The 27335-nt window shown below is 43.8% G+C and overlaps 2 protein-coding genes across 2 annotated transcripts; both read left to right on the plus strand.

The window, feature by feature from the left end:
• Positions 1-3785: 3785 nt before the first annotated feature.
• On the plus strand, positions 3786-4157 carry LOC100351807 (large ribosomal subunit protein eL43). Its single transcript, XM_002708677.5, has one exon. It carries the CDS (start codon positions 3815-3817, stop codon positions 4091-4093), a length of 279 nt encoding a protein of 92 aa, XP_002708723.1. The 5' UTR covers positions 3786-3814; the 3' UTR covers positions 4094-4157.
• A 7905-nt stretch (positions 4158-12062) lies between these two features.
• AQP11 (aquaporin 11) lies at positions 12063-27253 on the plus strand. The gene is made up of 3 exons (XM_002708676.5): positions 12063-13014; positions 20232-20348; positions 26604-27253. The coding sequence occupies exons 1-3, from the start codon at positions 12396-12398 to the stop codon at positions 26681-26683; spliced, it is 816 nt and encodes a 271-aa protein (XP_002708722.1). The 5' UTR covers positions 12063-12395; the 3' UTR covers positions 26684-27253.
• Positions 27254-27335: the final 82 nt, after the last annotated feature.

Raw genomic sequence — 27335 nt, forward strand, 5'->3', positions numbered from 1 at the left:
GCTAAGCAGCCACTTGGGACACCTGCATCCCACACTGGAGCACCTGATTTGAGTCCTGGCTACTCCATGCTTCCAATCAAGCTTCCTGCCAACGCATACTGGGAAACAGCAGATGATGGCTCAAGCACTTTGGTTCCTATTACCCATGTGGGAGACCTGGATGGAGTTTCTGCCTCCTATCTTTAGCCTGGCCCAGCCCCAGCCCCAGCTATTGAGATATTTGGTGAGTGACCCAGCGGACAGAAGATCTTTGTCTGTTATGCTGCCTTTCAAATAAATAAATCTTTTTATTAAAAAAAAGTACTATATAGTGGTTATTTATTGAGTGACAAGTGTCATGCACTTCACTAACAGCTCTATATATATGCTATTTAATAGTCACAGTAAACTTAGGAGGTAGAAATTTTACAAAAAAAGAAATGCTTAACAGCACTCTGACCTCAGAATCAGCCTTTAAGGCATCCTGGTCTGGCTGAAAAGCCCATGATAATATTTCAGGCATGGAAAGCCAAGACACTGTGGCAAAAAAATGTTCTACATGAAAGATCTCTGTGAGTGAGACCCCAGCGGAAAGCAGTGGCCATCAAAGAAGGATGTACTTTTCTCTGAAGGGAGGAGAGAACTTTCACTTTGCTTATGGCCTTGTATAAATACTGATAGAGTTTGTGGATTAAAAAGGCTTCTATAGCCTAGGCAGCTCATGTCAAGAGCCTTGGGTGGTCACTGACATCATACATATGACTGGTGTTAACTTAACAACAGGAGTCACCGTGCACTAACTTCCCACGCAAGGACCTCTGTCCTCAATGAGTTTTATTATGGGAGGTAACTGTAAAACTTGTTCTCAAACAGTTAGTATGTGTATGTATGTGTGTGTGTGTGTAAATTATTAAGATATTTACTTAGTTTAGAGTTGATCTTCTGTGTATGAAGTTAACTGAAAATGAATCTTAATGGAGAATGGGACTGAGAATGGGAGAGGGAGTAGGAGGGGTGGGAGTGTAGGTGGGAAGAATTGCTATATTCCTAAAATTGTACTTATTAAGTTTGTATCCATTAAATAAAAGGTTTCTTTGGGAAAAATAAATAAATAATAGTATCTGAAGCAGAAAGAAAAAGAAATGCTTAAAAAGATTTTCAGGGGCCAGCATTGTAGCAAAGCAGGTTAAGCTGCCACCCATGATGCTGGCATCCCATATAAGTAGCCATTCAAGTCCCAGCTGCTCCTCTCCTGATCTACCTCCCTGCTAATTACCCTGGGAAAAGCAGCAGAAGATGGGCCAAGTGTTTGGGACCTAGCCACCCATGTGGGAGACCTGGATAAAGCTCCTGGTTCCTGGCTCCGGTCTGGCCCAGCCCTAGATGTTGAGGCCATCTAGGGAGTGAACTAGTGGATGGAAGCTCACTCTCTCTGTCTCTCCCTCTCTATGTAACCTGGACTTTCAAATAAATAAATCTTAAATTTTTTTTCAATTGCCCAACACCATGTTGTGAAGTATTTATGCTAGAATTGTTTAATTAATTAATTAATTAAGAGGCAGAGAGGGAGACAGAGAGGTCCCATTTGCTGATTCATCCCTCAAATGCCCACAACAACCAGGGTTGGGGTGGAGCCGAAGCTGGGAACCAGGAACTCAATTAGGTCTCCCATGTGGGTGGCAGGGACCCAATTCCTTGAGCCATCAGTGTTGCCTCCCAGGGTCTGCATTTGCAGGAAATTGGAGTCAAGATCCAGAGGCAGGGCCGGCACCACAGCTCAATAGGCAAATCCTCCACATGCGGCACCAGCACCCCGGGTTCTGGGTTCTAGTCCCGGTTGGGGCGCCGGATTCTGTCCCGGTTGCCCCTCTTCCAGGCCAGCTCTCTGCTGTGGCCAGGGAGTGCAGTGGAGGATGGCCCCAGTGCTTGGGCCCTGTACCCACATGGGAGACCAGGAGGAAGCACCTGGCTCCTTGCTTCTGATCGGCGCTGTGCACCGGCTGTGGCAGCCATTTGGGGGGTGAACCAATGGAGGGAAGACCTTTCTCTCTGTCTCTCTCTCACTGTCTAACTCTGCCTGTCCAAAAAAAAAAAAAAATTCAGAGGCAGATATTGAAACCAAGCACTGTGGGGCTGGTGCTGTGACACAGCCAGTTAAAGCCCCAGCCTAAAGTGCTGGCATCCCATATGGGTGCCAGTTCAAGCCCCAGCTGCTTCTCTTGAAATCCAGCTCTCTGCTATGGCCTGGGAAAGCAGTAGGAGATGGACCAAGTCCTTGGGTCCCTGCACCTACGTGGAAGACCCAGAATAAGCTCCTGACTTCTGACTTCAGATAGGTTCAGCTCCGGCCATTGCACCCATTTGAGGAGTGAACCAGCAGATGAAAGACCTCTCCCTCCCCCTCTCCCTCTCCCCCTCTCTGTAACTCTTTCAAATAAATAAAAATGGAAGGAAGGAAGGAAGGAAGGAAGGAAGGAAGGAAGGAAGGAAGGACTGTGATATGCAACATAGGTGTCCTTACCTACATTTTAACTGCTAGGTTACATGCCCATTTTCTGAGCTGGAATTTTTTTTAAAGATTTATTTATTTATTTGAAAGTCAGAGTTACACAGAGAGAGGAGAGGCAGAGAGAGAGAGAGAGGGAGAGAGAGAGGTCTTCCATCTGATAGTTCGCTCCCCAGTTGGCCGCAATGGCTGGAATTTTAACTCAGGTCTCTCTGATGCCCCAGATGGAAACTTTCATCACTGGGTTTCACTATTTTGCATAAATTCCACATGGTATTGAAAATGGTTTCTTGGGGTCCGGCATTGTGATATAGCAGATAAAGCCACCGCTTGCAATGCTGGCATCCTCTAAGGGTGCTGGTTCAAGTCCTGGCTGCTCCACTTCCAATCCACTTCCCTGCTAATGTGGCCCCTGCCACTCATGTGAGAGACCCAGAAGATGCTCCTGGCTCCTGGCTTTGGGCCAGCCCACCTCCAGCCATTGCAGCCACTTGGGAAGTGAACCAGTGGATGGAAGAGCTGTCTCTCCCTGTTACTCTGCTTTTCAAATAAATAAATAAGTCTTTAGAAAAAAAAATCCTAAAGCCTATGAATGGGTGAATCCTTCTGTGAATTTAGGGGCTTTCACATTATTCTCAGAGTCTATTCTCTTGTCTGAGAATTTGTGTTTAATTGAATCCCTTTCTAAATATGGGGTCTACCTGATACATTTTTCATTAAGTATTTTTTTTTAAAGCTGAAAAAGTTGGCCAAGGTCACCCAACAAATGAGTGTAAGCTGCTGCCATCTTGTGGCAGTTTCTGCAGCGCCAGGCTGTAACCCAACTGAAAACACAGCAGACAGAATTCTAGCCAGCCGTACCTGCCACTCTGCCATTTGCTAAGGCCTCCCTACCCACAGCATCATTTTGTTTTTCCACAAATAACTTCAAAAAAACATTTACTTTCACTTTACTTGAATGGCAGGAAAAGAGAGAGAGAGTGCACGCTTCCATCCACCGGTTCATTCTCCAAATGCCCGCAGCAGACAGGGCTGAGCCAGGCTGAAGCCAAGACCCCTGACCTCAAAGTGGGTCTTCTTCATGGGTGACAGGGACTCAGTTAATTTGAGCCATCATCTGCGGCCTCCCAGGGTGTCCATTAGCAAAAGCAGAGCCAGGACTCAATCCAGGCTCTGTGATATGGGACACAGATGTCCTGAGCAGCATCTTAACTAGTGAGCCAAATACCTTCCGTTCTCCAAATATATTAAGAAAGAATTAATGACAGCAGAGAAAACTGTTAAGAACTGAAGACAATCTCTCTGGGCTTGGACTTAGGTGGCGGCGCTATGGCGAAACGCACCAAGAAGGTCGGGATCGTGGGTAAATACGGGACCCGCTATGGCGCCTCCCTCCGGAAGATGGTGAAGAAGATTGAGATCAGCCAGCATGCCAAGTACACTTGCTCCTTCTGCGGCAAAACCAAGATGAAGAGACGAGCCGTGGGGATCTGGCACTGTGGCTCCTGCATGAAAACAGTGGCTGGTGGTGCCTGGACATACAACACTACTTCTGCCGTCACAGTGAAGTCTGCGATCAGAAGACTGAAAGAATTGAAAGACCAGTAGAGATGCCATATGAGACATCAGCAGCCTATAATAAATGGGTTAATTTATATATATATAAAAAAAAGAACTGAAGACAAAATAACAAAGCTGTCATCTTCTTCTATTTGCTAGTAGTGTACAATCTTTGTCTAGCTACTTAGCTTATCTGGTTTCAAATGTTCTCATCTGTAAAATGAAAATGATCTCCCCACACAGGTGACCAAGATGGAGTTCTAGATTCCTGGCTTCAGCCCAGGCTCCCTCTCTTTAACTCTCCCTTTCAAATAAATAAAATAATCTTACTAAAAAACATGTATATTGGCCAACGAACCCCCCATTTCAGCATGTGCACAGTCATGGGTACTGCAATACAAAATACCTCCCCTTGGGTTTTGTGAACAATTTTTCCAGCACAATAGCACACACAACCAGCCCTACTTCCTATCCCTTTTGTTAAGTTTTAATTTGTAGAACCTCTTACATAAACTCATTATATAGTTAGCATTTTCTGACTCCCTACCCCTCCATAAGCACTCAGAAGACAGAGACCTTATCTGTTCCTGATGCTTTTCACAGCACCCAGCACAGAGCAGGACTCACCATTTGTTGAAAAGTGAGCAAAACTAGATGGCTGAGAAAGGATCTATAAGTTAGCACTGTGGAGGACAAGCCTGGAATCTGGCTTCTTTCTAATTACACTGTTCTAAGGGAACAGATTAGCCTAGAAATTTTACTAAAGTAGGGATGCCTCGGGGCAGTGATTCTCAACCTATAAACTAATGGCATTTTAGGTCAGATAGGCTGTCCTCCCATGTATTGTAGCAGCATTACTGGCCAAGGCCCACAAGATTCCAGCAGCACATCTTCCCCCACCTCAGCCCCACAGCTCTGATGATCAACAGTTTCTCTACAGATAATGCTAAATGTCCCCTGGCAGGTGGAAGGTCCCTGTGTGTGTCTGTTAAAAAATATAGCTTAAAATGCCCTGCAAAATGTATAGGCTCATGTGTGGTATACTGATTTATGGATGGAGATTTAGGATAATAGAGAACAGCCCCTTAGGTACAGCCATTTGCTTACCGTCCACAGTAAGAGCACAGAAGATTCTTTGGAATGCTCAAGTAGCATCCATTCTTGTTCAGATCCAGGAACTGCGTTTTCATATTGTCTTTTATTTTAAAATTTGTATTTATTTATTTAATGTGAAAGGCAGAGAGAGAGATTTCCAGTTTGCTAGTTTCCTCCACAAATGGCCACAATAGCCAGGAACCCAGACCCATATATTTGAGGTATCACTTGCTGCCTCCCAGGGTACACATTTTCAAAGTTACCATTCCTACTCCTGAAAAAGGATAGCATTGCTGTTATTACTCCCAATGCCATAACTCTGAAACTTGTTTATTGTTGTTTGAAACAACACATATCTTGTTTCTGTTGATTTTCTTAAACTATTTACTCATGCCATAGCTCCCTAAATCATACCACCATGGCTTCCAATGACTCTATCATAAAGACTTACTATGCTTCATTAGTAATAACCATGAATGCAGATCTTACCCAAAAGTCTGCATGGAAAGGCAAATGACAACGCGTTTTCTGGTAATATTAAGTTACTTAAACTCTGTTTCTCTTGAGTTCTTTTTCTTTTTTTCCCATCTCTTGAGTTCTTCAGGCTGTAATCATTGCATTCCTCAAGTGTGATCTTTCTCAATGTGGATGGTACCTCTGCCTTCCATCAAGCAGTGGAGTGGATGAGGGATTTGTTCTGCACAAAGACTGTCTTACTGTCTGGCATTCCTTAAACCTAGCTGGAAGAGCACAGTATCCTCACACTGCCTGGAGCAAGAGATGACTCAATATGAAGGGCCTATCCCAAGAAGATAAAGGCCTGACAGTACTCTGAGGATCACCTGACATGTGGTGTAACCTTGCAGAAGGGGCGATGTGATTGTCTTGGATGCCAGCCATAGGAAATATATAGGGTAAAAGGCACCCGTTACCACTCCTGTCACCCTTGGGTGCTATTGATAGAGTTGTTCCTGTGGTCAGAGAATAGATGCACAATTACCAATACTCAGGCCCACACATGCAACTCAACTCCAATGGTCAGTGGTAGAAAAACAGCAGAGACTCCAAGATACATAAAAAAGAAGACTTACAAAGAGCTAAGGAACAGCAACTCAGTGTCACACTATGAGCGAGAGTCTCACAAAATCTGATGACTTAATCTTACATGACCCTGTTAAAGAGACATTGTGCTGGCCAGTAGGGATGATTTTTCTCACAGGCTTCCTTCTAGATCTGAAGCCTGGCACCGAGCTCTGAAACAACTCCATAGGTACAAGGGCTGGAGCTCCTCAGACGTCTGGGTTGACGCCAGGCACTGGCAATGTTAGAGAGAACCTGAAAGGACAAACTCAGGTTGGAGCATCCCAGCTGGAGAAAATCACTAGTCCTGGTCTGTCCCAGCCAAAAGAGGGGAGATTTAGAACATTTCAAGGTAGGTTCTCCACATGTGAGGGAGGGTAGCAGGATAATTCTGGTATGAATCCAGGTTTGACCTGTTGAACTCAAAATTGGAGATGTAGGCATTTATCCAAACTACCAATCTCATCTCTAATGACATAAGGGGAGTTGAAAAACCGGTTGGTTGAGATTTGTATATCTAATAGATTAGGAAAAATGAAAGGGAGTTCTGGCATCTGTGGACTTAGCTTTAACTTCTATTAAAAAAGCAAAAGTAAGAGTCGGCATTGGGCCTAGAGGTTAAGACGCCAGTGAAGACATCCATAGCATCACAGTACTTGAGTCTGATGTCTGGCTCTGGTTCTCAATTCCGGCCTCCTGCTACTGTGGGCCTGGGAGGTTGCAGCAGTGATGTTCAAGTAGGTGAGTTTCTGCCACTCCTGGGAAAGACCTGAGCTGCATTCCCAGCTCCCGCTTTAGGCTCTCAGTCAGTTATGGACATTTACAAGTAAATCAGCAGATAGGAGGTCTGTCTGTGTCTGTCTGTCTCTCTCTCTGCCTCTCAAGTGAATAAAAAAAGCAATAAACAAACAAAAACAAAATACTCTTTGGTCAAGGCCATTAAGTTTCATTTGGAGTATGCATGTAGACAAATACATATATCCATATATATGTATATAGGTTTTATAGATTTCTATGTTTTATATTTAACAGACTTCAAAGAGATTTATTGGGGCTGGTTCCATTTTGGGATACTGTAATCTGCTATTTTTTTTTAAGATTTATTTATTTGAGAGGCAGAGTTACAGACAAAAAGAGGGAGAGACAGAGAGAGAGAGGTCTTCTATCCACTAGTTCACTCCTCAAATGGCTGCAACAGCCAGAGCCAGGCCAATCGGAAGCCAGGAGCCAGAAGCTTCCTCCTGGTCTCCAATGTGGGTGCTGGGGTCCAAGCACTTGGGCCAACCTCCACTGCCTTCCCAGGTCACAAGCAGAGACCGGATCAGAAGAGGAGAGGTCAGGACATGAACTGGCGACCACGTGGGCTGCTGGTGCTACAGGCAGAGGCCTAACCCACTATGCCACAGCACTGGCCCTTAAATTATTTTTCAAAATGTGCAAGCAGCTCCGGCCGTTGCAGCCATCTGTGGAGTGAACCAGTAGATGGGAGACCTCTCTCTCTCTCTCTGTCTCTACCTTTCTCTGTAACTCTTTCAAATAAATAAAATAAATCTTAAAAAAAAAAGTGCAAACATTAAGGTTCTGTGGGTTGTGAGAAATGCAAAGCATCATAAATCTACCATCACAGTATCATACAAAAGTTTCATCACCCTAAAATATCTTCTGTCTTCACCTATTCAATCCTCCAGGACGGAACCCCTATGATGTTTTCTACTTCTATCATTTCCCCTTTCCATAAAGTCATATAAATAGAATCATATAGCACTCTTTCAGACTGGTGTTTTTATCAATACATATTTAAGATTTTAGTATGATGGCACCAGCATTACGGCATAGTGGGTTAAGTTGCCATCTGTGGTGCTGGCATCCCATATGGGTACCGGTTCCAGTCCTGGTGGCTCCACTTCTGATCCAGCTCCTGGCTAATTGGTGTGGGAATGCAGTGAAGGATGGCCTAAGTGCTTAGGTCCCTGCAGCCACATGCGAGGCCCAGAGTAAACTCCTGGCTCCTGGCTTCCATCTGGCCCAACCCCAGTCATTATGGCCATTTGGGGAGTGAACCAGCAGATGGAAAACCTCTCTCTCTCTTTGCAACTCTGCCTTTCAAAAAAATAAAAATAAATCTTTAAAAAGAAAAAAAGAACAAACACTTTAGCTTGATTATGTATCTGTTAAATTTTTTTTAAATTGCAGTAAAATATGTATAATTCTAACCATATCCAAATATGGTATGTGTATACGCAGTGCCATAAGTACATTCACATTGTTTTACAAGCATCAATGCAATCCATCTACAGAACTCTCTTAATTTGACTCTATACCTATTAAACAGTAATTCCTCGTTATTCTAATCAATTACCTTCTACCCTAGAACTTTCCATTCTGTTTTCTATCTCTGTGATCTGATTATTCTAGGTACCTTATATAAGTAAAATCATACACTATTTATCTTGACTAACTTATTTCATTTGACATAACATCCTCAGGATCCACTTATACTGTAACATGTTGTTAGAATTTCCTTCCTTTTTAAGGCTTAACAACATTCCAATATGTGTATATCCCATATTTCGTTCATCCACTCATCAGTCAATGGACACATGGGCTGCCTTCACAGTTATCTTTTTAAAGAGTTATTTATTTATTTGAAGGGCAGAGTTACGGGGTGGGGAGGAAGAGACCTCCCAACTGCTAGCTTACTCCCCAAATGGCCACAACGGTCAAGGCTGGGTCAGGCTGAGGCGGTGCCAGGAGCTACTTCTACGTGTCCCGCATGGGTGCAGGGGCCCAAATATCTGGCCATCTTCCACTGCCTTCCCAGGCCAGTGGGAAGTGAGCTGGATCGGAAATGGAGCAGCCAGGACTTTAACCAGCACCTTAATCTGCTATGCCACAACACTGGCCCCTGCTTCCACACTTTTTGTTTGTTTGTTTTATTTGACAGAGTTAGACAGTGAGAGAGAGAGAGACAGAAAGGTCTTCCTTCCGTCGGTTCACCCCCTAAATGGCTGCTACGGCCGGAGCTATGCCAATCCGAAGCCAGGAGCCAGGTGCTTCTTACTGGTCTCCCATGTGGGTGCAGGCGCCCAAGCACTTGGGCCATCCTCCACTGCCCTCCTGGGCCACAGCAGAGAGCTGGACTGGAAGAGGAGCAACCGGGACTAGAACCCGACGCCCATATGGGATGCCGGCACTGCAGGTGGAGGATTAACCAAGTGAGCCACGGCACCGGCCCCTGCTTCCACACTTTTAACTATTGTAAATAATGTTTATATAAACATGGGTGTACAAATATCCCTTAGAGACCCTGCAGCCAATTGTTTCAGGACTAAAACTAAAAATGAAACTGCTGGATCATATAATAATTCTGTTTAACTAAAATAAATTTTTTTAACATCGATTTGAGAAGCAGACAGAGTGAGTAAGCTCCCATCCCTTGGTTCCATCTCCAAATGCCCACAAATGGCAGAGGCTGGGCTGGCCTAAAGCCAAAACTGGGAAATTAAATCAGGTCTCTCACGTGGATGGCAGGAATCCAATTACTTGAGCCATTAGCACTGCCTCTCAGGCTCTGCTTTAGCAGGAAGTGAGTCTAGAGCCAGAGTCAGGTACCAAACTCAGGTACTCTAATGTGGAACCCAGGTGTCTTCACTAGCATCTTAACCACTAGGCAAATTGCCGACCCTGCTGTCTAATTTTGGGGGGAACAGCTCACACTATTTTCCATAGCAGCTGTACCATTTTACATTTCAGCCAACAATATACATGTGTTTCAATTTTACATCCTTGCCAACACACTGTCATTGCCTTGTTGATACTGATAATAGCCATCCTAAATGGGTATGAAGTGGTTGGTATCTCATGATTTTGATTTGCATTGTCCTAAAGAGTTCTTGAGCATCTTTTCAAGTACCTACAGGTTACTTCTATATATTCTTTGGAGAAATGCATATTAAGGTTTTTTGTCATCCGCCCCCTGACTTTTGACAGCTTGGGCTGCTTCCACCTTTGGCTACTGTGAACAGCTCATCCCTTAATACTAACAGTATTCCTCTGAATGGATGTTTCTATTTGGTTGACTCCAGACACGCATGCATCCTTGGGGGCTGGTCTGGAAAGTGATCTAAATGGCAGAGAACTTGCTCTATTCACCAGTCCCCTCTCCTTTCTGGCAATGAATCACCACCCTTGAACCAGGCCTGGGAACTGGGCAATGTTGGTGTCTCTCACGTCTCTCTGGATGACTCCTGGAGCCACTTAGAAATATAGTCCTAGGGGCCAACGTTGTGGTGTAAGGGTTAAGCTGCCGCCTGTGATGCCAGCAACCCATATGGCGCCTGTTGAGTCCCAGCTGCTCCACTTCCAATCCAGTACCCCGTTAATGTGCCTGGGAAAGCAGCAGAGGATAGTGCAAGGGCTTTGGCCCCTGCACCCATGTAGGAGACCAGGAAGAGGCTCCTGACTCCTGGCTTTGGTGTGGCCTAGTGTTGGTTATTGTGACCATCTGGGGAGTGAACCAGCAGATGGAAGATATCTCTCTCTCTCTCCCTGTCTCTCCAACTCTTTCAAAATAAATGAATAAATATTTTTAAAAAAAGACCTTACAGGTGTTCTATCACTTGAAGCACTAATTATTCCCTTCACCTTCCTTCCTCTCTCCTTCCCCCTCCAGCTCTGTTAAGTGTGGACTTTGGTCAGTAGAGCCAGGTGGAGGCAGAGCAGAAGATGAAGAGGGCTGAGGCGTCTGGAACTCCAACGAAACCAGGATACCATTCCTTGCTAGGTGCAAAGTCTGAGGTTATGCCAGACATGATTTTCCACTTTGCACCCACAGTGGGCCACCCCCCAAGGCAAGAGAGCTGCTGGGAGTGGGGTGGAGACAATGGACTTGGGCTCCCGAAATCTCCTGTTCCAGCTTCATGCTACCACTTATTGACACTTCTTATGTGCGAGGCTCTGTGCTAAAGGTTTGTTTTTAAAAACAAATCACGAGTGGGTCACGTGTGCCACAGCAGATCAAGATTTCCCAGAGTTGTGCTTTGTGCTTCCTTCCTACATGGGATGCGGTTGCATATATTAACTTTTAAATTATTATATTTAAACAATTCATGCCTTTCAAACAATCTTTTAAAAAAATCACCAAATTCAAGACTTACTGATGGCAGTTGAACAAGGTGAACGTAATTAACAACACTGAGTTACACACTAAAAATAGTTGAAATGGGGGTGGTGTTGGGTCTATACAGTAAGACAGCAAAGTTGCACTTTGGACTACCTGGGTTACCTGGGTTCCAGATTCCAGCTTCTTGCTAACGCAGACCCAGGGAGGCAGTGCATTTTGGCTCAGGTAGTTGGGACTGGCCACTCTGATGGGAGGCCTGGATTGAATTCCTGGCTTCCGCCTCTGTGCCTAATTCATGGCCAGCATTTGGGGAGTTGACCAGTAGACAGAGGCTGTCTCTCAAATGAATACTTTAACAAATAGTTAAAATGGCACACTCCATGCATACTTTACCATTACAATTTCTTTTAGTCAGAAGAAAACTAAGGCTCAAAGAGCCCCTGGGGCACGCCCTTCCTTACACAGGTCAAACCTTGGTTTTCCAACTCTGCTCTCACTAAACCACCTCCGTCCTTGGCGCTGAACGGCCGTCTCTTCAACCCCAGCGCCCCATTAAGAAAACTTTGAGGGACCTTCGCGGCTCAACAGTTCTAGTTTCACGTTTGGGGTCAACCGGAGCGCGCTTTCCCGCCAAGCCCGCGGTCCTCGGATCCAGATCTGGCCGCTCCCCCTCCCCGCCCCCGGGCGCACGGACCACAGTGCGCGTGCGCAGTGGCCCGCGGCCGCACGGCGTGCCTCCGCGCTTTGCCCCACCCGCGTCCGCTTCCAGTCGCTAAGGGAGGCGGTGGAGGGCGTGTTTGTGTCTGGCTGGGCTGACCGTTGGCCCCCTCTCCTCGCCTCCCCTCCTCCCCGGCTCGGTCCCGGCTCGGGTCCCAACACCCCAGCACCGAGCCGGGGAGCGGGGGAGGAACCTGCCAGCGTGACGCCCCGCCGCCAATCGACCCGCCCCGAGGGGCGTGAGGAGGGGGCGGGGCTGCGGACTTTGGATTCCGGCGCCTGGACCGCCTCCCTGCCAGCCGCAGCAGGCAACCTGGCCAGGCAAACGGAGAAGCCATGTCGGCGCTGCTGGGTCTCTGGCCCGAGGTGCGGGACACTTGCACCTCGCTGGGCCTTATGCTGTCGACCGTGCTATTCGTGGGGTTGGCCCGCGTGGTCGCCCGGCAGCAGCTGCACAAACCCACGGCCCACGGCTTCGTGCTGGAGTTTATAGCCACCTTCCAGCTTTGCTGCTGCACACACGAGCTGCAACTGCTGAGCGAGCACGACCCCGCACACCCAACCTGGACGCTAACGCTAATCTACTTCTTCTCGCTGGTGCACGGCCTGACTCTGGTGGGCACCTCCTGCAACCCGTGCGGCGTTTTGATGCAGATGCTGCTGGGGGAAATGTCCCCAGAGATGGGTGCGGTGAGGCTGTTGGCTCAACTGCTTGGCGCTCTAGCCAGCAGGTACTGCATAGGCGCCCTGTGGAGCCTGGGGCTGGCCAAGTATCACTTCAGCGAGAGGAGCCTGGCTTGCAAGCATCCCATCCACGTCGACTTGCCTAAAGCTGTCACCTCAGAGGCCATCTGCTCCTTTATCTTCCACAGCGCTCTGCTGCACTCGCAGGAAGTCCGGTCCAAACTCCGTATCCACCTGCTGGCTGCGCTCATCACTTTTCTGGTCTATGCAGGTTTGTCCTTCCCACCAAACACTTGGCACGTCTGGGGAACGCTTTGTTCTGAGGCTCTGAGTGCTTTATCAGACACATTTGAACCCCTCCTCCACCGTGTTGCAGACATTGGTATCCCCATTTCGCAGCCCATTATTAGCTCAAGGAGCCCACACAGCCCTCATTTGAACCCTCAGAGATACGTCTGAGCTGAAACAGATCTCCTGAGAGGTTGCCAAGGGTTCACATAGCCTACAGAGGGATGGTTTGAATGTGAGAGAGAAAAGGGTAACTTCTCAGTTACCTCTTTCTTCCTGCCAAGGTGCTATAGCTCTATAGCTATAGAGTGTCTGAAGACACTCTCACTGAAAGAGGATCCTGGGTTTAAAAAGTTCCTTCCAATTGAAAGCACAAGGCAGATGATTGGCTAGTAATACGAGCAGGGAGCAGAAATTCTGTAGTTCAGTTTTGTAGTCTTTCTCTACAAATTACTTAAAGCCATTTCTTATTTCCTTAATAATTCGTTCTGAGTTATGTTAACTTTTAAATAGCCTACCAAGAAATGCGTAAAGTTAAAACATGCTTAAAATTAAAATACTTTTTAAAAAACAAGTAACTGCAGAAATGGGTGGATTTCTTTTTAAACGATTTCTTTACCTCGACAGATCTCAGATGCAGTGGGTAATGAAGATATTCTACATGGGACAAGGAAACAGAAAAAGTGCTTAATGATATATTATTTAAAATGGTTACAACAGTGTGTCTTTACTGGGACTGAATCTGAGTTATGAAGTCTTTTGGAGGCAGGACATTTGCAGTAATAGTCTGTCTTCTGCCCATTAAAAGTAAAACTGTGAGTAGGAGCAAGTCCTAAGCATAAGCGGCTGTAGAAATGAGACTTCCCAATCTATTATCCCTTCTCATTTATTTTAAATAAACGCAGATGAAAATAAATGGTATAGGAGAGAGGGACATTTGAAGGGTTGGTGAATAGTTGCTTATTTACTAAAAGTTTTGGCTAAAGCAGAAATATCCTATGAGGAGAATCACCCCTGTCAGAAACAGTTATGCCAGTTTATCTCTGTATTTATACAATGAAAGGCAGTAAAAAATTGCGATATTTAAAAAGAACTATTCTGAAGTTCACGAGTCTGTCCTTATTCTTTTACTAGCTATGATTCTGTAAATAATACTTTATATATTATATGTTTATGTCCCTATTTCATGTGACAACAATTCTGAGATGAGAAACAATATTGAAGTTATAGATAAATGTAAGGAACACTCTTGGAAAGAACTTGTAAATATCGATTTAAGGGATCCAAAACACTGTTGTTTTTTTTTTCTTTCTTTTTTGGAATGTGGGTACTGATGGATGGAGGAGAGGGAGAAAGCAAAGAGAGCACTAGAGCAGTGGGTGCCGACATTCTGTCTGCTTTAGAAGCACGTGGGAAGCTTTCTAAACTTACCTGTTCTGGATGTAAATTGAAATTGCAGGCATTTGAGGAGTGAACCAGCCCATGGAAGCTCTCTATGTCTCTCCCTCTTTCTCTTTCTTTCTTTCTTTCTCTTTCTTTCTTTCTTTCTTTTTCTTTCTTTCTTTCTTTCTTTCTTTCTTTCTTTCTTTCTTTCTTTCTTTCTTTCTCTTTCTTTCTTTTCTCTCTTTCTCTTTCTCTCTTTCTCTCTCTTTCTCTTTCTCTCTTTCTTTCTCTCTTTCTCTTTCTCTCTTTCTTTCTCTCTTTCTCTTTCTCTCTTTCTTTCTCTCTTTCTCTTTCTCTTTCTCTTTCTCTCTTTCTTTCTCTCTCTCTCTCTTTCTCTCTTTCTTTCTCTCTTTCTTTCCTTCTGATCCGAAGGCAGGAGCCAGGTGCTTCTCCTGGTCTCCCATGGGGTGCAGGGCCCAAGCACTTGGGCCATCCTCCACTGCACTCCCTGGCCACAGCAGAGAGCTGGCCTGGAAGAGGGGCAACCGGGACAGAATCCGGCGCCCCGACCAGGACTAGAACCCGGTGTGCCGGCGCCATTAGGTGGAGGATTAGCCTGTTGAACCACAGCGCAGGCCTCTCCCTCTTTCTTTATCACTCTGCCTTTCAAATAAATAAGCCACAAAAATAAAAAAAATTTCAAATTTTTATTGTATACAGGGCTGAATGGTGGCATAACTACTTTTGCATATAAAAGGAGTATTTCTGCTTTAGCCATAACCTTTAGTAAACAAGCATTTCATATAAGTGGAGTCATACCATATTTGTTCTTTGTGTCTTGCTTAGTTTAATATTTTCAAGATTCATCCCGAAATTCATTCCTTTGAGTAGCTGACTACTGGGTATGCTTTTGTAACTTTGGAGGAGCACACTGATGATGCTGACAATGAAGTGTGATGGGAGCAGGGAAAGGGAGAGAGACACTGGGGGTGGGAGGAGAGGGAGTTAAATGGGGAAGGGAGAGATGGTTATTGGCAACACCCAATGCACAGTCAGGCTGAAGCCAGGAGCCAGGTGCTCTATCTGGGTCTTCCCCGTGGGTGGCAGAAACCCAAGTGCTTCCGCAATCATCTTTGCCTCCCAGCACATTAGCAGGAAGTTGGATTGGAAGTAGAATAGCTGGGGCTCAACCAGCACTCAGATGTGGGACGTGGGTGTCCCAAGCAGTGGTTTAACCCAGAGCCACAACACTTGCCCTCAAGATTTTTTTTTGAAATAATAAAACATACCTATGTCCCTCCTTCCTCTGTTGATTATCTTGAAGTTGGTTTTCTTTGTACCTGTTTTTATTTGTTTGTTTATTTGAGAGGTAGAGTTACAGACAGTGAGAGGGAAAGACAGAAAAGTCTTCCTTCCGTTGGTTCACTCCCCAAATGGCCGCAACAGTCGGAGGTGCGTTGATCCGAAGCCAGGAGCCAGGTGCTTCTTCCTGGTCTCCCCTGGGGGTGCAGGGGCCCAAGCACTTGGGCCATCCTCCACTGCTTTCCCAGGCCACAGCAGAGAGCTGGACTGAAAGAGGGGCAGCCGGGACTAGCGCCCACGTGGGATGCCGTCGCCACAGGCAGAGGATTAACCTACTGTGCTGGCCCCTCTTTGTACCTGTTTTTATAGCAGAAAAGCTGTATGAAATATATGCAATGGCCAAATTAAGAAAGTCAGAAAGTAGAATAAAATTCATAGGGACTGGAGAGGAGGGAGGAATGGGAACTTTTACTTAAAGGGTACAGTTTCTGTTTGTGTTGATAGAAAGTTTTTGGAAATACAAAGGTACTTCAAAACGCTCATCTAAAATGTAACCAAAAGTTTATTTTGATCTATAAAATAAAAGTGCATGACTCCTCTGGCTTCAGCCCATTCCTGGCTGTTACAGCCATTCGGGGAATGAACCTGCAGTTGGAAGATCTCTCTATCTTCCTCTCTATCTACATAACTCTTTCAAAAAAAATAAATAAATCTTAAAAAAAAAAAAAAGGAAATGCACACAGTTTTTCATAATACATATTGTCCATGAACTCTTCGAAGCCCCACATAGATATTGCTGGTCAAACAGCATTGTGAAAATAAAGATCACTGGATGACATTATTTAATATTATACATTTTACCACAAGTGAAAAATGCTTTACTTACAAAAGGATCCTGTTGCTAGGTAAGTTTGGGAAACACTGGATTAAACACATTTAGTAATTTTAAGGTCCCACTCACAGAACCGTGACTGTCCTCTGTATAGTGTGAGATTCCAAGAGGATGTGGCACACAGATTTTCAAACTCTGAGACCCTTTTTTCTAGGAGCATTCAGAAAGGAATTGCTCTGGGAAATGGTGCACTAAGCCATATCACTCCCCAGGATTTTTTTTACGGATTTAAGTCACAGTTTTGGAACACAGTTGTTCCAAATAGAAGTCAAGGTTAATTGCTTTTTTTTACGTAAATTCCTAAGTGTTCCCTCCAACATCTGAAAACAGTCTAACATCTTTCTTCCAGGTCTACCAGAATAACTACTCTAAAAACAGCTAGTTCAGTACCATTAGCTTATCATAGACTGTAAACCAGCAATGAGAAGTAAAGTGTTCGGAAATGCATTTAAAAGCATCTGCCCAAGGTTATCCAAGGGGAGTGGGATAGAGATTGAATCTGGGGAAAACAAGCAGACTTCTCCTTAGAGATAGTGATGTTTTATCAGATTCACCATGGCCTGGCAACTCTGCTTTTGCTTTGATTACATGCTCACCAAATAACTTCTGATGATGGATGTGGCTTTCCAGGGGGGCCACTTAACCAGGAAATGGGCACCCTGGAGAGCGAAGACAAACATTCTGGTTATTGAGAAGGGCTGGTTATCTTCCACCACAAATTGGTAACTTAATACACGAGTCTTAGGGGATTTTAGCTACTAATCTTCTGTCACCCAGAATGTGATTCTCCTTAGGAATATTAAGAATCATTAGTGTCTAGAATCAGCAGATTGGAGTACCAAAGCCTTTAGCTGTGGTAATTTCACCAGGTTAATGCTGTCCTGGCAACCAGCCAGCTGGGTCTCTCTGTGATCCCTCTTCTTCAACATGCACTATTATGGTGTCTTCCCTTTAAATGTCAATAGATAGCAATTTGCTTGCTGAAGCCATTTCCGGGTAGTTTTGTGCCTGTGGACTCTTAGAACATCATGTTTAGTTATACATTAGTCGGTTCTCTTTGTGAAAAACTGAGGTTCCTTTTGACTGCCACCCTGCATGCCCAGCCCCCTCCTTTCTTGCCTCCTCTGCCCACTAAGGGTAATTCTTCTTGCATGTGGTATGTGTCATGTCCTTCCAAACTCTATGTGCACCTATTATACATATAATAAGACCTTGTAAAAATCATATTGATACACATGAGGGGTCTTCAAAAACTTCAAGAAAAACATGTTACAATAAATCGACACATGAACTTCTTTTATATCATTTTCTATGCTTCTGAAGTACCCTCATATGTGTTCTTTTGAGTTACTACAAAAAGTATCATCCCTTACTCACTGCAGTTTGCTTTTTTTGGTGGTGGTTGTTCAATGAGATATCTCGGAGGTCTTTGTTAATAAAGATATTTCTCTCAGTATTTCAAAAGTACTGCATGATATTCCAAAGTAGCAATATACTTGTTTAGTTAGCTGTTTTTCTGTGAATGGACACTGAAGTTTTTCCTAGTTCCTTGTGACTATATAAACAACTCTGTATAGATCTTCTTACATATAAGTACGAGTGTTTCTTTGGGACAGTGGACTGTTAATAATGTAGGGACAGGGTGTGCTTCTGGCATCTAGTGGTTAGGGGCCAAGGGTGCTGCGAACCATAGGCTAGGTCCCCACAACAGACTTATTCAATAAAACAGTAAAGCTAATATCATATTTTGGGTTTTCAGTAACACAGAACTCATGCCTGAAACAAGCTTCTGTATCAGTTAACTATAAATGTTGTAACAAAACATAAAATAACAATTTATTATTTTTCATGATTCCATGGGTTAAATGGACAGTTCCTCTGAGATCACCCATGAAGTTGCATTCAGCGGGACAGCAGGGGGACTGGAAGAGCCAAGGTCCCTCACTCGTATGTCTAGCAGTTAGTGCCAGCTGTTACATGGGAGCCTTGGTTCTCCACATGGCCTCTCATCCTCCAGCAACCGACAGCAGCTTACTTACATGGTCTCAGCATTGTTCCAAGAGAGCAAAAAGTGGAAACTAACTGATGGGTTTATTGAGACTTGTACCTAGAATTCAGTGTCGGGTCTGCTACATTCTGTCAACACAAGTCACAAAGCCAGGTCATATTATAGAGAGAGAAAACAAACTCTACCTCTGGTGTAGGAGGAACAGCTCCCACCAAGTCCCACTGAGCAGAACCGGCAGGGTGAGGAAGTGCAGCAGTTTTAGGATGGTCTAAGGCTGATACTGTTCATCTTAGACCTGATGGAGAATCTTCAGTGTACCCTGGCCTACGATACTGAAGTAAACTACGAGGCCAGTGGTTGAGTCCCTTTTTTCTGACAAACACCTGAAGTCACAGGTCACAGTACATTAGATTGTAAATCTGTGTGAGTCCTTATCGTTCTGCCCGTGGTGTCTAGTACACAGGAACTCAGTCGTTTTTGTGGCATTGAACTGCAATGACCAGCTGCCAAGCAAACAATTCTGTTGACCTCTGGCAGCTGCAGGTTTAACATTCCAGGACTTGACCATTCAAGAATGATTTTGAAGGTCCATGAGGTGATGTCACTTAATGGTTGCCAGAGCACACATATGAATCATGCTGTGAGGCCTGTATTTTGGGAAAAAACTCTTAGCCACAGAGTGAGCTAAGTCCATTGCTCAATATCTTCCTCTCCACACAGCTACATTGTTCTTCACCTATCAAGTATGAAACCTCATCAGTGAAATCTTGCAAAAGGGTCATTTGATGTCCAATTTTACTTTACTGTATTTTATGAAGACAACATGCTATAAGTGTACATTGAACTTGTTAAGATCTTGGGTCTATCTCTGTGACTGATAATGGGGCAGATGTTTGTACCTAGCCTTATAGTTTGAAAAGCAGAGCCCCAGGTCGGCTGAGTACTGCTGGACAGTCATCCAGCCTCCTCTGCCTTTCCTTACCTGCCAGAACTATAAAATTCTAGGTCCATGTCAGGATTACCCTAGAGCCAGGACATCAATCCTAAAGAGTAGGTAATAGTTAAAATTTGTGTTTATTTTTCATGAGTACTCAGTCACTGCTTTTAAATTTTTACAACCACTTTATTGAGTTGTACTTCTTAAGGGCTCTGTTGTCAAAAACAGAACTAGCGAAAATGCTTTGGTCCTTTTACTTTTGTTTTCAATATAAAGATATGCTAATGCCAGGAGGATTCTAGGATACTATATTTTAACCCTCTTTTCATTTTATTTTTATTATTATTTGTTCATTTAAATTGATAAATGTTAACAGCAGCCGGCTCTAATTTAGAAAACTGTGGGAACAATAATAGAACATAGTTGCTTTCAATATGTATTTTAAAGTATATAGGAGAATCACCAAGCTAAAAAACCTTAATGTCGTCTTTTTTCTGTTGTGTCCTTGGCATATTCTAATCTATAATCTATCATTAAACTCTGGCGATTCTGCAAAGGAAGAGCATAGAATACTTAAATATCTAAAATAAAAATTATATTTAATAACCAATTCATTTCTAGTTCAATGAAAATGTAAGCTATATCCTTTGGAGTCACTTTGTTTAAAATGTATTACAGGAGGAAGTCTAACGGGAGCTGTATTTAATCCAGCTTTGGCACTTTCACTACATTTTTCATGTTTTGATGAAGCATTCCCTCAATTTTTTATAGTATATTGGCTGGCTCCTTCTTTAGGTAAGCATATTTTTATTTAATATGTCTAACAGATTAGAGTATTTTAAAATATGATATGGAATGTCACTGTACCATGTCAATTTCCAAAGCTAGAGCAGGTCAAAAAAGAAAATGAAAAAGGTGGTTAGCATGCCTGAAATAGTATTTTGTGCAGTGTCCTATAAAACTTTTTATCTTCTAAGAAACAAAATTATCTAGGGAAGGGCAGTCAGCTCGAGGTATGATATCACTTTAAGATACTTAGAGATAAGAAAGCAAAGAAAGTGATATAATAATAATCATTTTTGCTAGTTTTTTAAAATCAAATTTGTGAGTTCCAGATAAAATGTCTTTAGTTCACTTGACTCATTCTGCACAAAAGCCTCTCATGAACCAATGAGTACCTGAAGTAAACAGAGTTTTTAAATTATCCAGTTTCCATTCCTGTTATTTCTAACTGGATCAGATATGTAAAAATATTCTATAAAGATGAGTCAAATAACACGAAAAAATTATATGGTAATTATAAGCATATTATGTGTTTCCTTAAGTTATTGGCATTTTTTGGTTTTGTTTATTTATACATCTTAAGCCCTAAACTCACTACTGTAAATGAATATGAGGCCTTATTCATTATAAAATGAATATAAGCCTGCCCCTCCACTACTTCCCCCTTCTTTCTGTTATTAGCACTGTGTTTTTTCATTCATTTCTTATTGGGGAAAAAAAAGCACATGTAGAAGGAGCATTGGCACAGCTGTTTTGAATGGGCTTTATTCCTCCTCTCATCTTCTCTTTCTTTATCTTACATTTAGTGTGTATTATGCTTAGTATGTCTCCAGGCCTAAATATGAAGAGTATCATACAACCTACATTTTTTTATTTTTTATTTGACAAGTAGAGTTATAGACAGTGAGAAAGAGAGAGAGAAAGGTCTTCCTTCCATTGGTTCACTCCCCAAATGGCCACTACAGCTGGTACTGCGCCCATCTGAAGCCAGGAGCCAGGTGCTTCCTCCCGGTCTCCCATGTGGGTGCAGGGCCCAAGCACTTCGGCCATTCTCCACTGCCCTCCCGGGCCACAGCAGAGAGCTGGACTGGAAGAGGAGCAACCGGGACTAGAACCCGGCACCCATATGGGATGCTGACACTGCAGGCGGAGGATTAACCAAGTGAGCCACAGTGCCGGCCCCTAAACCTACATTTTAAAATGCTGGTAATAGTGGCTTTTTTCCCCTCTGATTTTTACATATTGGTAGTTTTTCTTTTAAAAATTTTTATTTTTTATTTTTAAGAAGTTAAAAAAGATCATTGAAGTTAAAGAAGGTTTTTTCTTTTTTTTTTTAAAGATTTATATATTTATTTGAAAGGCAAAGTTACAGAGAGGTAGAGGCAGAGAGAGAGAGACAGGTGCCCATGGGGGATACTAGCACTGCAGGCAGCAGCTTTACCCACTACACCGCAGTGCTGGCCTAAACGAAGTTATTTTGGACCAGACTACTGGTAGTTTTTAATTTGAAAAAATTTTCTCAGTACATCTTATTTGAAACCAACATATATTCTTATTTATTTTTTTGTTTGTTTATTTGAAAGGCAGAGTTAAAGAGGTACAGGCAGAGAGATGGCCATCCAGATGGCCACAACAGCTGGAACTGTGCCAGGCTGAAGCCAGGAGCTAGAGGTTTCATCCAGGTCTCCCATGCGGGATGGGTGCAGGCGACTTGGGCCATCCTCCACCGCTTTCCCAGGCATATTAGCAGGGAGCTAAATTGGAAGTGGAGCAGCAGAGACAGCACCAGCCACCAAGGAATTTCTCACCAGTACAATTGGGATGGGTGCTGGCGCTGTGGCATTGTGGGTAAAGCCGCTGCCTGCAGTGCTAGCATCCCATATGGGCACCAGTTTGAGTCTCCACTGCTTCACTTCCAATCCAGCTCTCTGCTGTGGCCCGGGAAAGCGGTAGAAGATGGCTCAAGTCCTTGGGCCCCTGCACCCACATGGAAGACCTGGAAAAAGCTCCTGACTCCTGGCTTTGGATCAGCCCAGCTCCAGCTGTTGCAGCCATTTGTGAAGTGAACCAGTAGATGGAAGACCTCTCTCTCTCTCTCTGCTTTTGCCTCTCAAATAAATAATAAATAAACCTTAAAAAAAAAAAAAAAGAATTGGGATCAAACTTTTTTTGAATTACATATAACCCTTTCTACCTTGTTAAAAATAAGCATTAAAAAGATTCTTAGTTAGCCTCAGAACTTGTAGCTTTTATCTTTTTTTAAAAAGATTCATTTATTTGTTTGAAAGGCAGTTATGTGCAGAGAGATTTTTTTTTCTATTTGCTGGTTCACTTCCCAGGGGCCTCAACAGCCAGGGCTGGGGCAAGCCAAAGCCAGGAGCCAGGAATTCCACCCAGGTCTCCTATGTGAGTGACAGGGGCCCAATTCCTTGGGCTTTCTTCTGCTGCCTTCCCATACACATCAGCAGGGAGCTGGACTGGAAGCAGCATAGGCAGTGGCCTAAATCACTTGGCCACAACTACTGTTCCTTTTTTCTTAACAGAACTGACAAAAACTTTTCTATCTTTTGGTTTAAAGAGAGATGTTCCTTCTCTTTCTCTCCATCTCCTTCTCTCTCTCTCTCTCCCCCCCCCCCCTTATGCTCTCCTTCTCCCTCTTTTTCCTTCTTTGCCCCTTCCCTCCAGTCTGTTAGGTTTCCCCCAACAAACCCTTTCCCTTAAAAAAAAAAAGAGGTATGTTCCTATACTTCTTTATGAGTCTTATGAATGTGAAACAGTAAAGCCATCTTTCAATAAATATGGCAGTTTTTAGAATTGTCATTTACTGAAGTTATATTCCCATTGGGGTAAAAAGGCTCCAAATGAAATAAACTCACAATTAAGCTCTAAGAATAGAAAAATAAGAAATTATCATTTACAAGAGTTACTTATAGAATTAAGAGACAAGCAAAACAAAACAAAAACCCACTGTCAAAGCTACATTAGGCAATAGCACAGAGTGAGATGGAAGAAAGAATCCCCAAATATCCACCTTCTTCCCCTTTCTAATTTATTAGAGAAAGAGAGGATGCAATAGGGAGCTCCCATCTGCTGGTGCACCCCTCAGATGCCTGCAATGGCTGGGACTGGGTTAGGCTGAAGCCAGGAGCCTGGAACTCAATTCAGGTCTCCAACATAGGTGGCAAGAACCCAAGTACTTGAGTCAACACATCACTGCTGCCTCCCAGGGTCTGCCTCCGCAGGAAGCTGGAGTCAGGAGCCAAAGCTTGGTACTGAGCCCAGGCACTCTGATGTGGGACAAGGGCATTTCGAAAACGAGTGTAAACACCTGCCCCTTCTTGAACAAGTGGGGGAACAAACTATTTTTGAGAGTCATCGTCCTTGTTCTTTTTCATGATTTTTTATCACAGCAGAGAATTATCATTCCTCTAATAGCTCCTGCCATCTTCCCAAATTCTCTAATTCATATATTTCATATAATGAAAACTGGCAAATTTGCTTTTATGGAACTGCAATTCCATTTTTGAAAAAGGTTTTTAAAATGTAATATCTTGGGCCGGCACCGCGGCTCACTAGGCTAATTCTTCACCTTGTGGCACAGGCACACTGGATTCCAGTCCCGGTTGCCCCTCTTCCAGGCCAGCTCTCTGCTGTGGCCAGGGAGTGCAGTGGAGGATGGCCCAAGTGCTTGGGCCCTGCACCCCATGGGAGACCAGGAGAAGTACCTGGCTCCTGCCATTGGATCAGCGCGGTGCGCCGACCGCAGTGGCCAATGGAGGGTGAACCAACAGCAAAGGAAGACCTTTCTCTCTCTCTCTCACTGTCCACTCTGCCTGTCAAAAAAAATTTTTTTAATTAAAAAAAGAAAAAAAAAGAAAATGTAATATTTTATAAAGAAAAAGACAAAATTGGCGGTTACAGGGATTGCTTCTGATTTTCTTTTCCATTTAAAGTCACTGGTTACAGATTCATCTTTTAAAAATCTTGCTATACAAAAGCTAGCCAAATCTTAAAAGTTTCTGTCAAACAAAAGTAAAGTAATTCTAAATCTCCATATGACAAAAACTCACTTAACTATTTATTTTTTGGGGAGAAGGGGCCAGTGTTGTGGCACAGCAGGTAAAGCCACTGCCTGTGACACTGGCATCCCATATGGATGCCGGTTCATGTCCTAGCTGCTCTACTTCCAGTCCAGTTCCCTGCTAATGGCTTGGGAAGAGCAGGGAACAGTAGCCCCAGTGCTTGGGCTCCTGATTGGCCCAGCCCTGACCACTGTAGTCATCTTGGGAGTGAACCAGCAGATGAAAGATTTCTCCTAGCTCTTTCAAATAAATCTTATTTCATTTTATTTTGAAAGGCAGAGACAGAAAGAGATCTTTTATCTGCTGGGTCACTCCTCAAACAGCAGACAGAGTGGGCCAGGACCAAGCCAGGAGACCAGAACTTAGTCCAGGTCTCCCACATGGGCAGCATGGACTCAAATACTCAAGCTATCATTGCCTGCCTCCCAGGGTATTTGTTAGTAAGAAGCTAGAATTGGAACAGAGTAATTGAACCCAGGCACTCTGATATGAGATGTGGCCATCACAGTGGCTTCTTAACTGCTGTGCCAAACACCCTCCTTGCCCCAAACCGATTCTTAATCTGAATTTAAACTGACCTACCTAGAACTTTAAATACATGAAGAATGTATTTCTTTAGGATCATCCATCACCTTCCCTCCCTGTCTCATCTTGTTTTCTGAGAGTTAACAATCAACACCTGAGTTTTATGTTATGAGTCTTTTCTAGCAGCATTTATTTATTTATTTATTTTGACAGGCAGAGTTAGAGAGAGAGAGACAGAGAGAAAGGTCTTCCTTCTGTTGGTTCACTCCGCAAATGCCGCAAATGGCCGCCACGGCCGGTGTATCCCTATTTCACATTGAAAAATTAACAAGCAGCTACACGCTAGATTTGTCTGGTGTAGTGCAGTCTCAGAAATGAAGATTTACTGGCCGGCGCCGCAGCTCAATAAGCTAATCATCTGCCTCCGGCGCCGGCACACCGGGTTCTAGTCCCGGTTGGGGCGCCGGCTTCTGTCCCGGTTGCCCCTCTTCCAGGCCAGCTCTCTGCTGTGGCCTGGGAGTGCAGTGGAGGATGGCCCAAGTCCTTGGGCCCTGCACCCCATGGGAGACCAGGAGAAGCACCTGGCTCCTGCCTTCGGATCAGCGCGGTGCGCCGGCCGCAGCACACCGGCCTCGGCGGCCATTGGAGGGTGAACCAACGGCAAAGGAAGACCTTTCTCTCTGTCTCTCTCTCTCACTGTCCACTCTGCCTGTCAAAAACTAAAACAAAAACACAAACAAACAAAAAAAGAAATGAAGATTTACTAATTAGTGAAATTTTAAACATACTTAAGATTTAAAATTTCAGCTTACTAAAATGTTTTAAATATTTTGCTTGATAGATCTTAAAAGCTGTTAATGACCGAAATTGATTTAAAAATGAGATAAGGAAGAAAGTAATCTAATATTGTTATTTGAGGATTCCAAAGAAAACTCAAAAGTGTTCTCAGTACTTTATTCTCTGGGGACATACTGGTACAGAGAGGGACAGGAAGTGTTGTTACCCTGTTGAGAAAGAAGCAGAGACTCAAGTTCAGGTTTTCTCACTGAGCAAGACAGTAATGGAGCCAGAATTAAAATTTTAATAAATGTTTAAAGGCCAGCATTGTGGCATAGTGGGTAAAACAGCTGCCTACAATGCCGGCGTCCTGTATGGGCACCGGTTCATGTCCCAGCTGCTCCACTTCTGATCCAGCTCCCTGATAATTGCCTGGGAAAAGCAGCAGAGTATGACCCAAGTGCCTGGACCCCAGCTACCCAACACGGGGGACATAGAAGATGATCCTGGCTCCTGGCTTTAACTTGGCCCAGCCCTGGCCATGTGGCCATCTGGGGAGTAAAACTAGCAGATAGACAATATTTCTCTGTCTCTACCTCTCTCTACAACTCTTTCAAATAAGTAAATCTTTAAAAAAAACTTTAAGTCTTAGGATCTTATTTGTCCTTTGCATTCATGATTTAGATTCTACTGGTTTTACTATATATTATTTTTAGGAATTTATATTAAAATATCTATCATGTTTCATGTAGAATTGACATACTTCTTTAAGCATAACTTTCCAAATCTCTGGGGGTATGTAAATGTCAATAATCTTAAATTATACCTAATTAGTGATTATGAATTTCTTTATAGATTGTTTTTACTGTATTTTGTCTTTCAGGAATATTGCTGATGATCTTGATGTTCAGCTTTTTCCTTCCATGGCTGCATAACAACCATACAACTAATAAAAAGGAGTAACTCTTTCCAAAGACACAGACTAAGACGAGACAGTCCAGTTGGATGTGACAAGATTTTTTTTTCATCTCAAATTCAAAACTGCACTGGATTCATCAATGTTAACTTCCTTTGAGAAAGCTGTCTTATTATAGTTTTCATTACTGGGACTTAAAATTACTGTGAAAATGAAGTATCCTGTATTTCTCAGTTAAGACTTGTTCTTTTGAGTGATGTATTAAATGCTGCTAGATGGCCGGCACCGCAGCTCACTAGGCTAATCCTCCACCTGTGGCGCCAGCACAGGTTCTAGTCCCGGTCGGGGCGCCAGATTCTGTCCCGGTTGCCCCTCTTCCAGGCCAGCTCTCTGCTGTGGCCCGGGAGGGCAGTGGAGGATGGCCCAAGTGCTTGGGCCCTGCACCCACATGGGAAGCATCTGGCTCCTGGCTTCAGACCAGCGCAGCGCACCGGCCGTGGAGGCCATTTGCGGGGTGAACCAACAGAAGGAAGACCTTTCTCTCTGTCTCTTTCTCTCTCACTAACTCTGCCTGTCAAAATAAATAAATGCTGCTAGAAAAGACTCATAATATAAAACTCAGGTGATGATTGTTAACTCTCAGAAAACAAGATGAGACAGGGAGGGAAGGTGATGGATGATCCTAAAGAAACTATGTAT

Source organism: Oryctolagus cuniculus, chromosome 1 (assembly GCF_964237555.1).
Source record: "Oryctolagus cuniculus chromosome 1, mOryCun1.1, whole genome shotgun sequence".
Classification (NCBI taxonomy): Eukaryota; Metazoa; Chordata; class Mammalia; order Lagomorpha; family Leporidae; genus Oryctolagus; species Oryctolagus cuniculus.

Excerpts from the sequence above, each read along its gene's own strand:
- LOC100351807 (XM_002708677.5), top strand. The coding sequence starts at position 3,815 with ATGGCGAAACGCACCAAGAAGGTCGGGATCGTGGGTAAATACGGGACC.
- AQP11 (XM_002708676.5), top strand. The coding sequence starts at position 12,396 with ATGTCGGCGCTGCTGGGTCTCTGGCCCGAGGTGCGGGACACTTGCACC. Across the intron at positions 13,015-20,231 it reads CACTTTTCTGGTCTATGCAG|GAGGAAGTCTAACGGGAGCT; the intron begins GTTTGTCCTTCC and ends AATGTATTACAG. Across the intron at positions 20,349-26,603 it reads TTGGCTGGCTCCTTCTTTAG|GAATATTGCTGATGATCTTG; the intron begins GTAAGCATATTT and ends TTTGTCTTTCAG.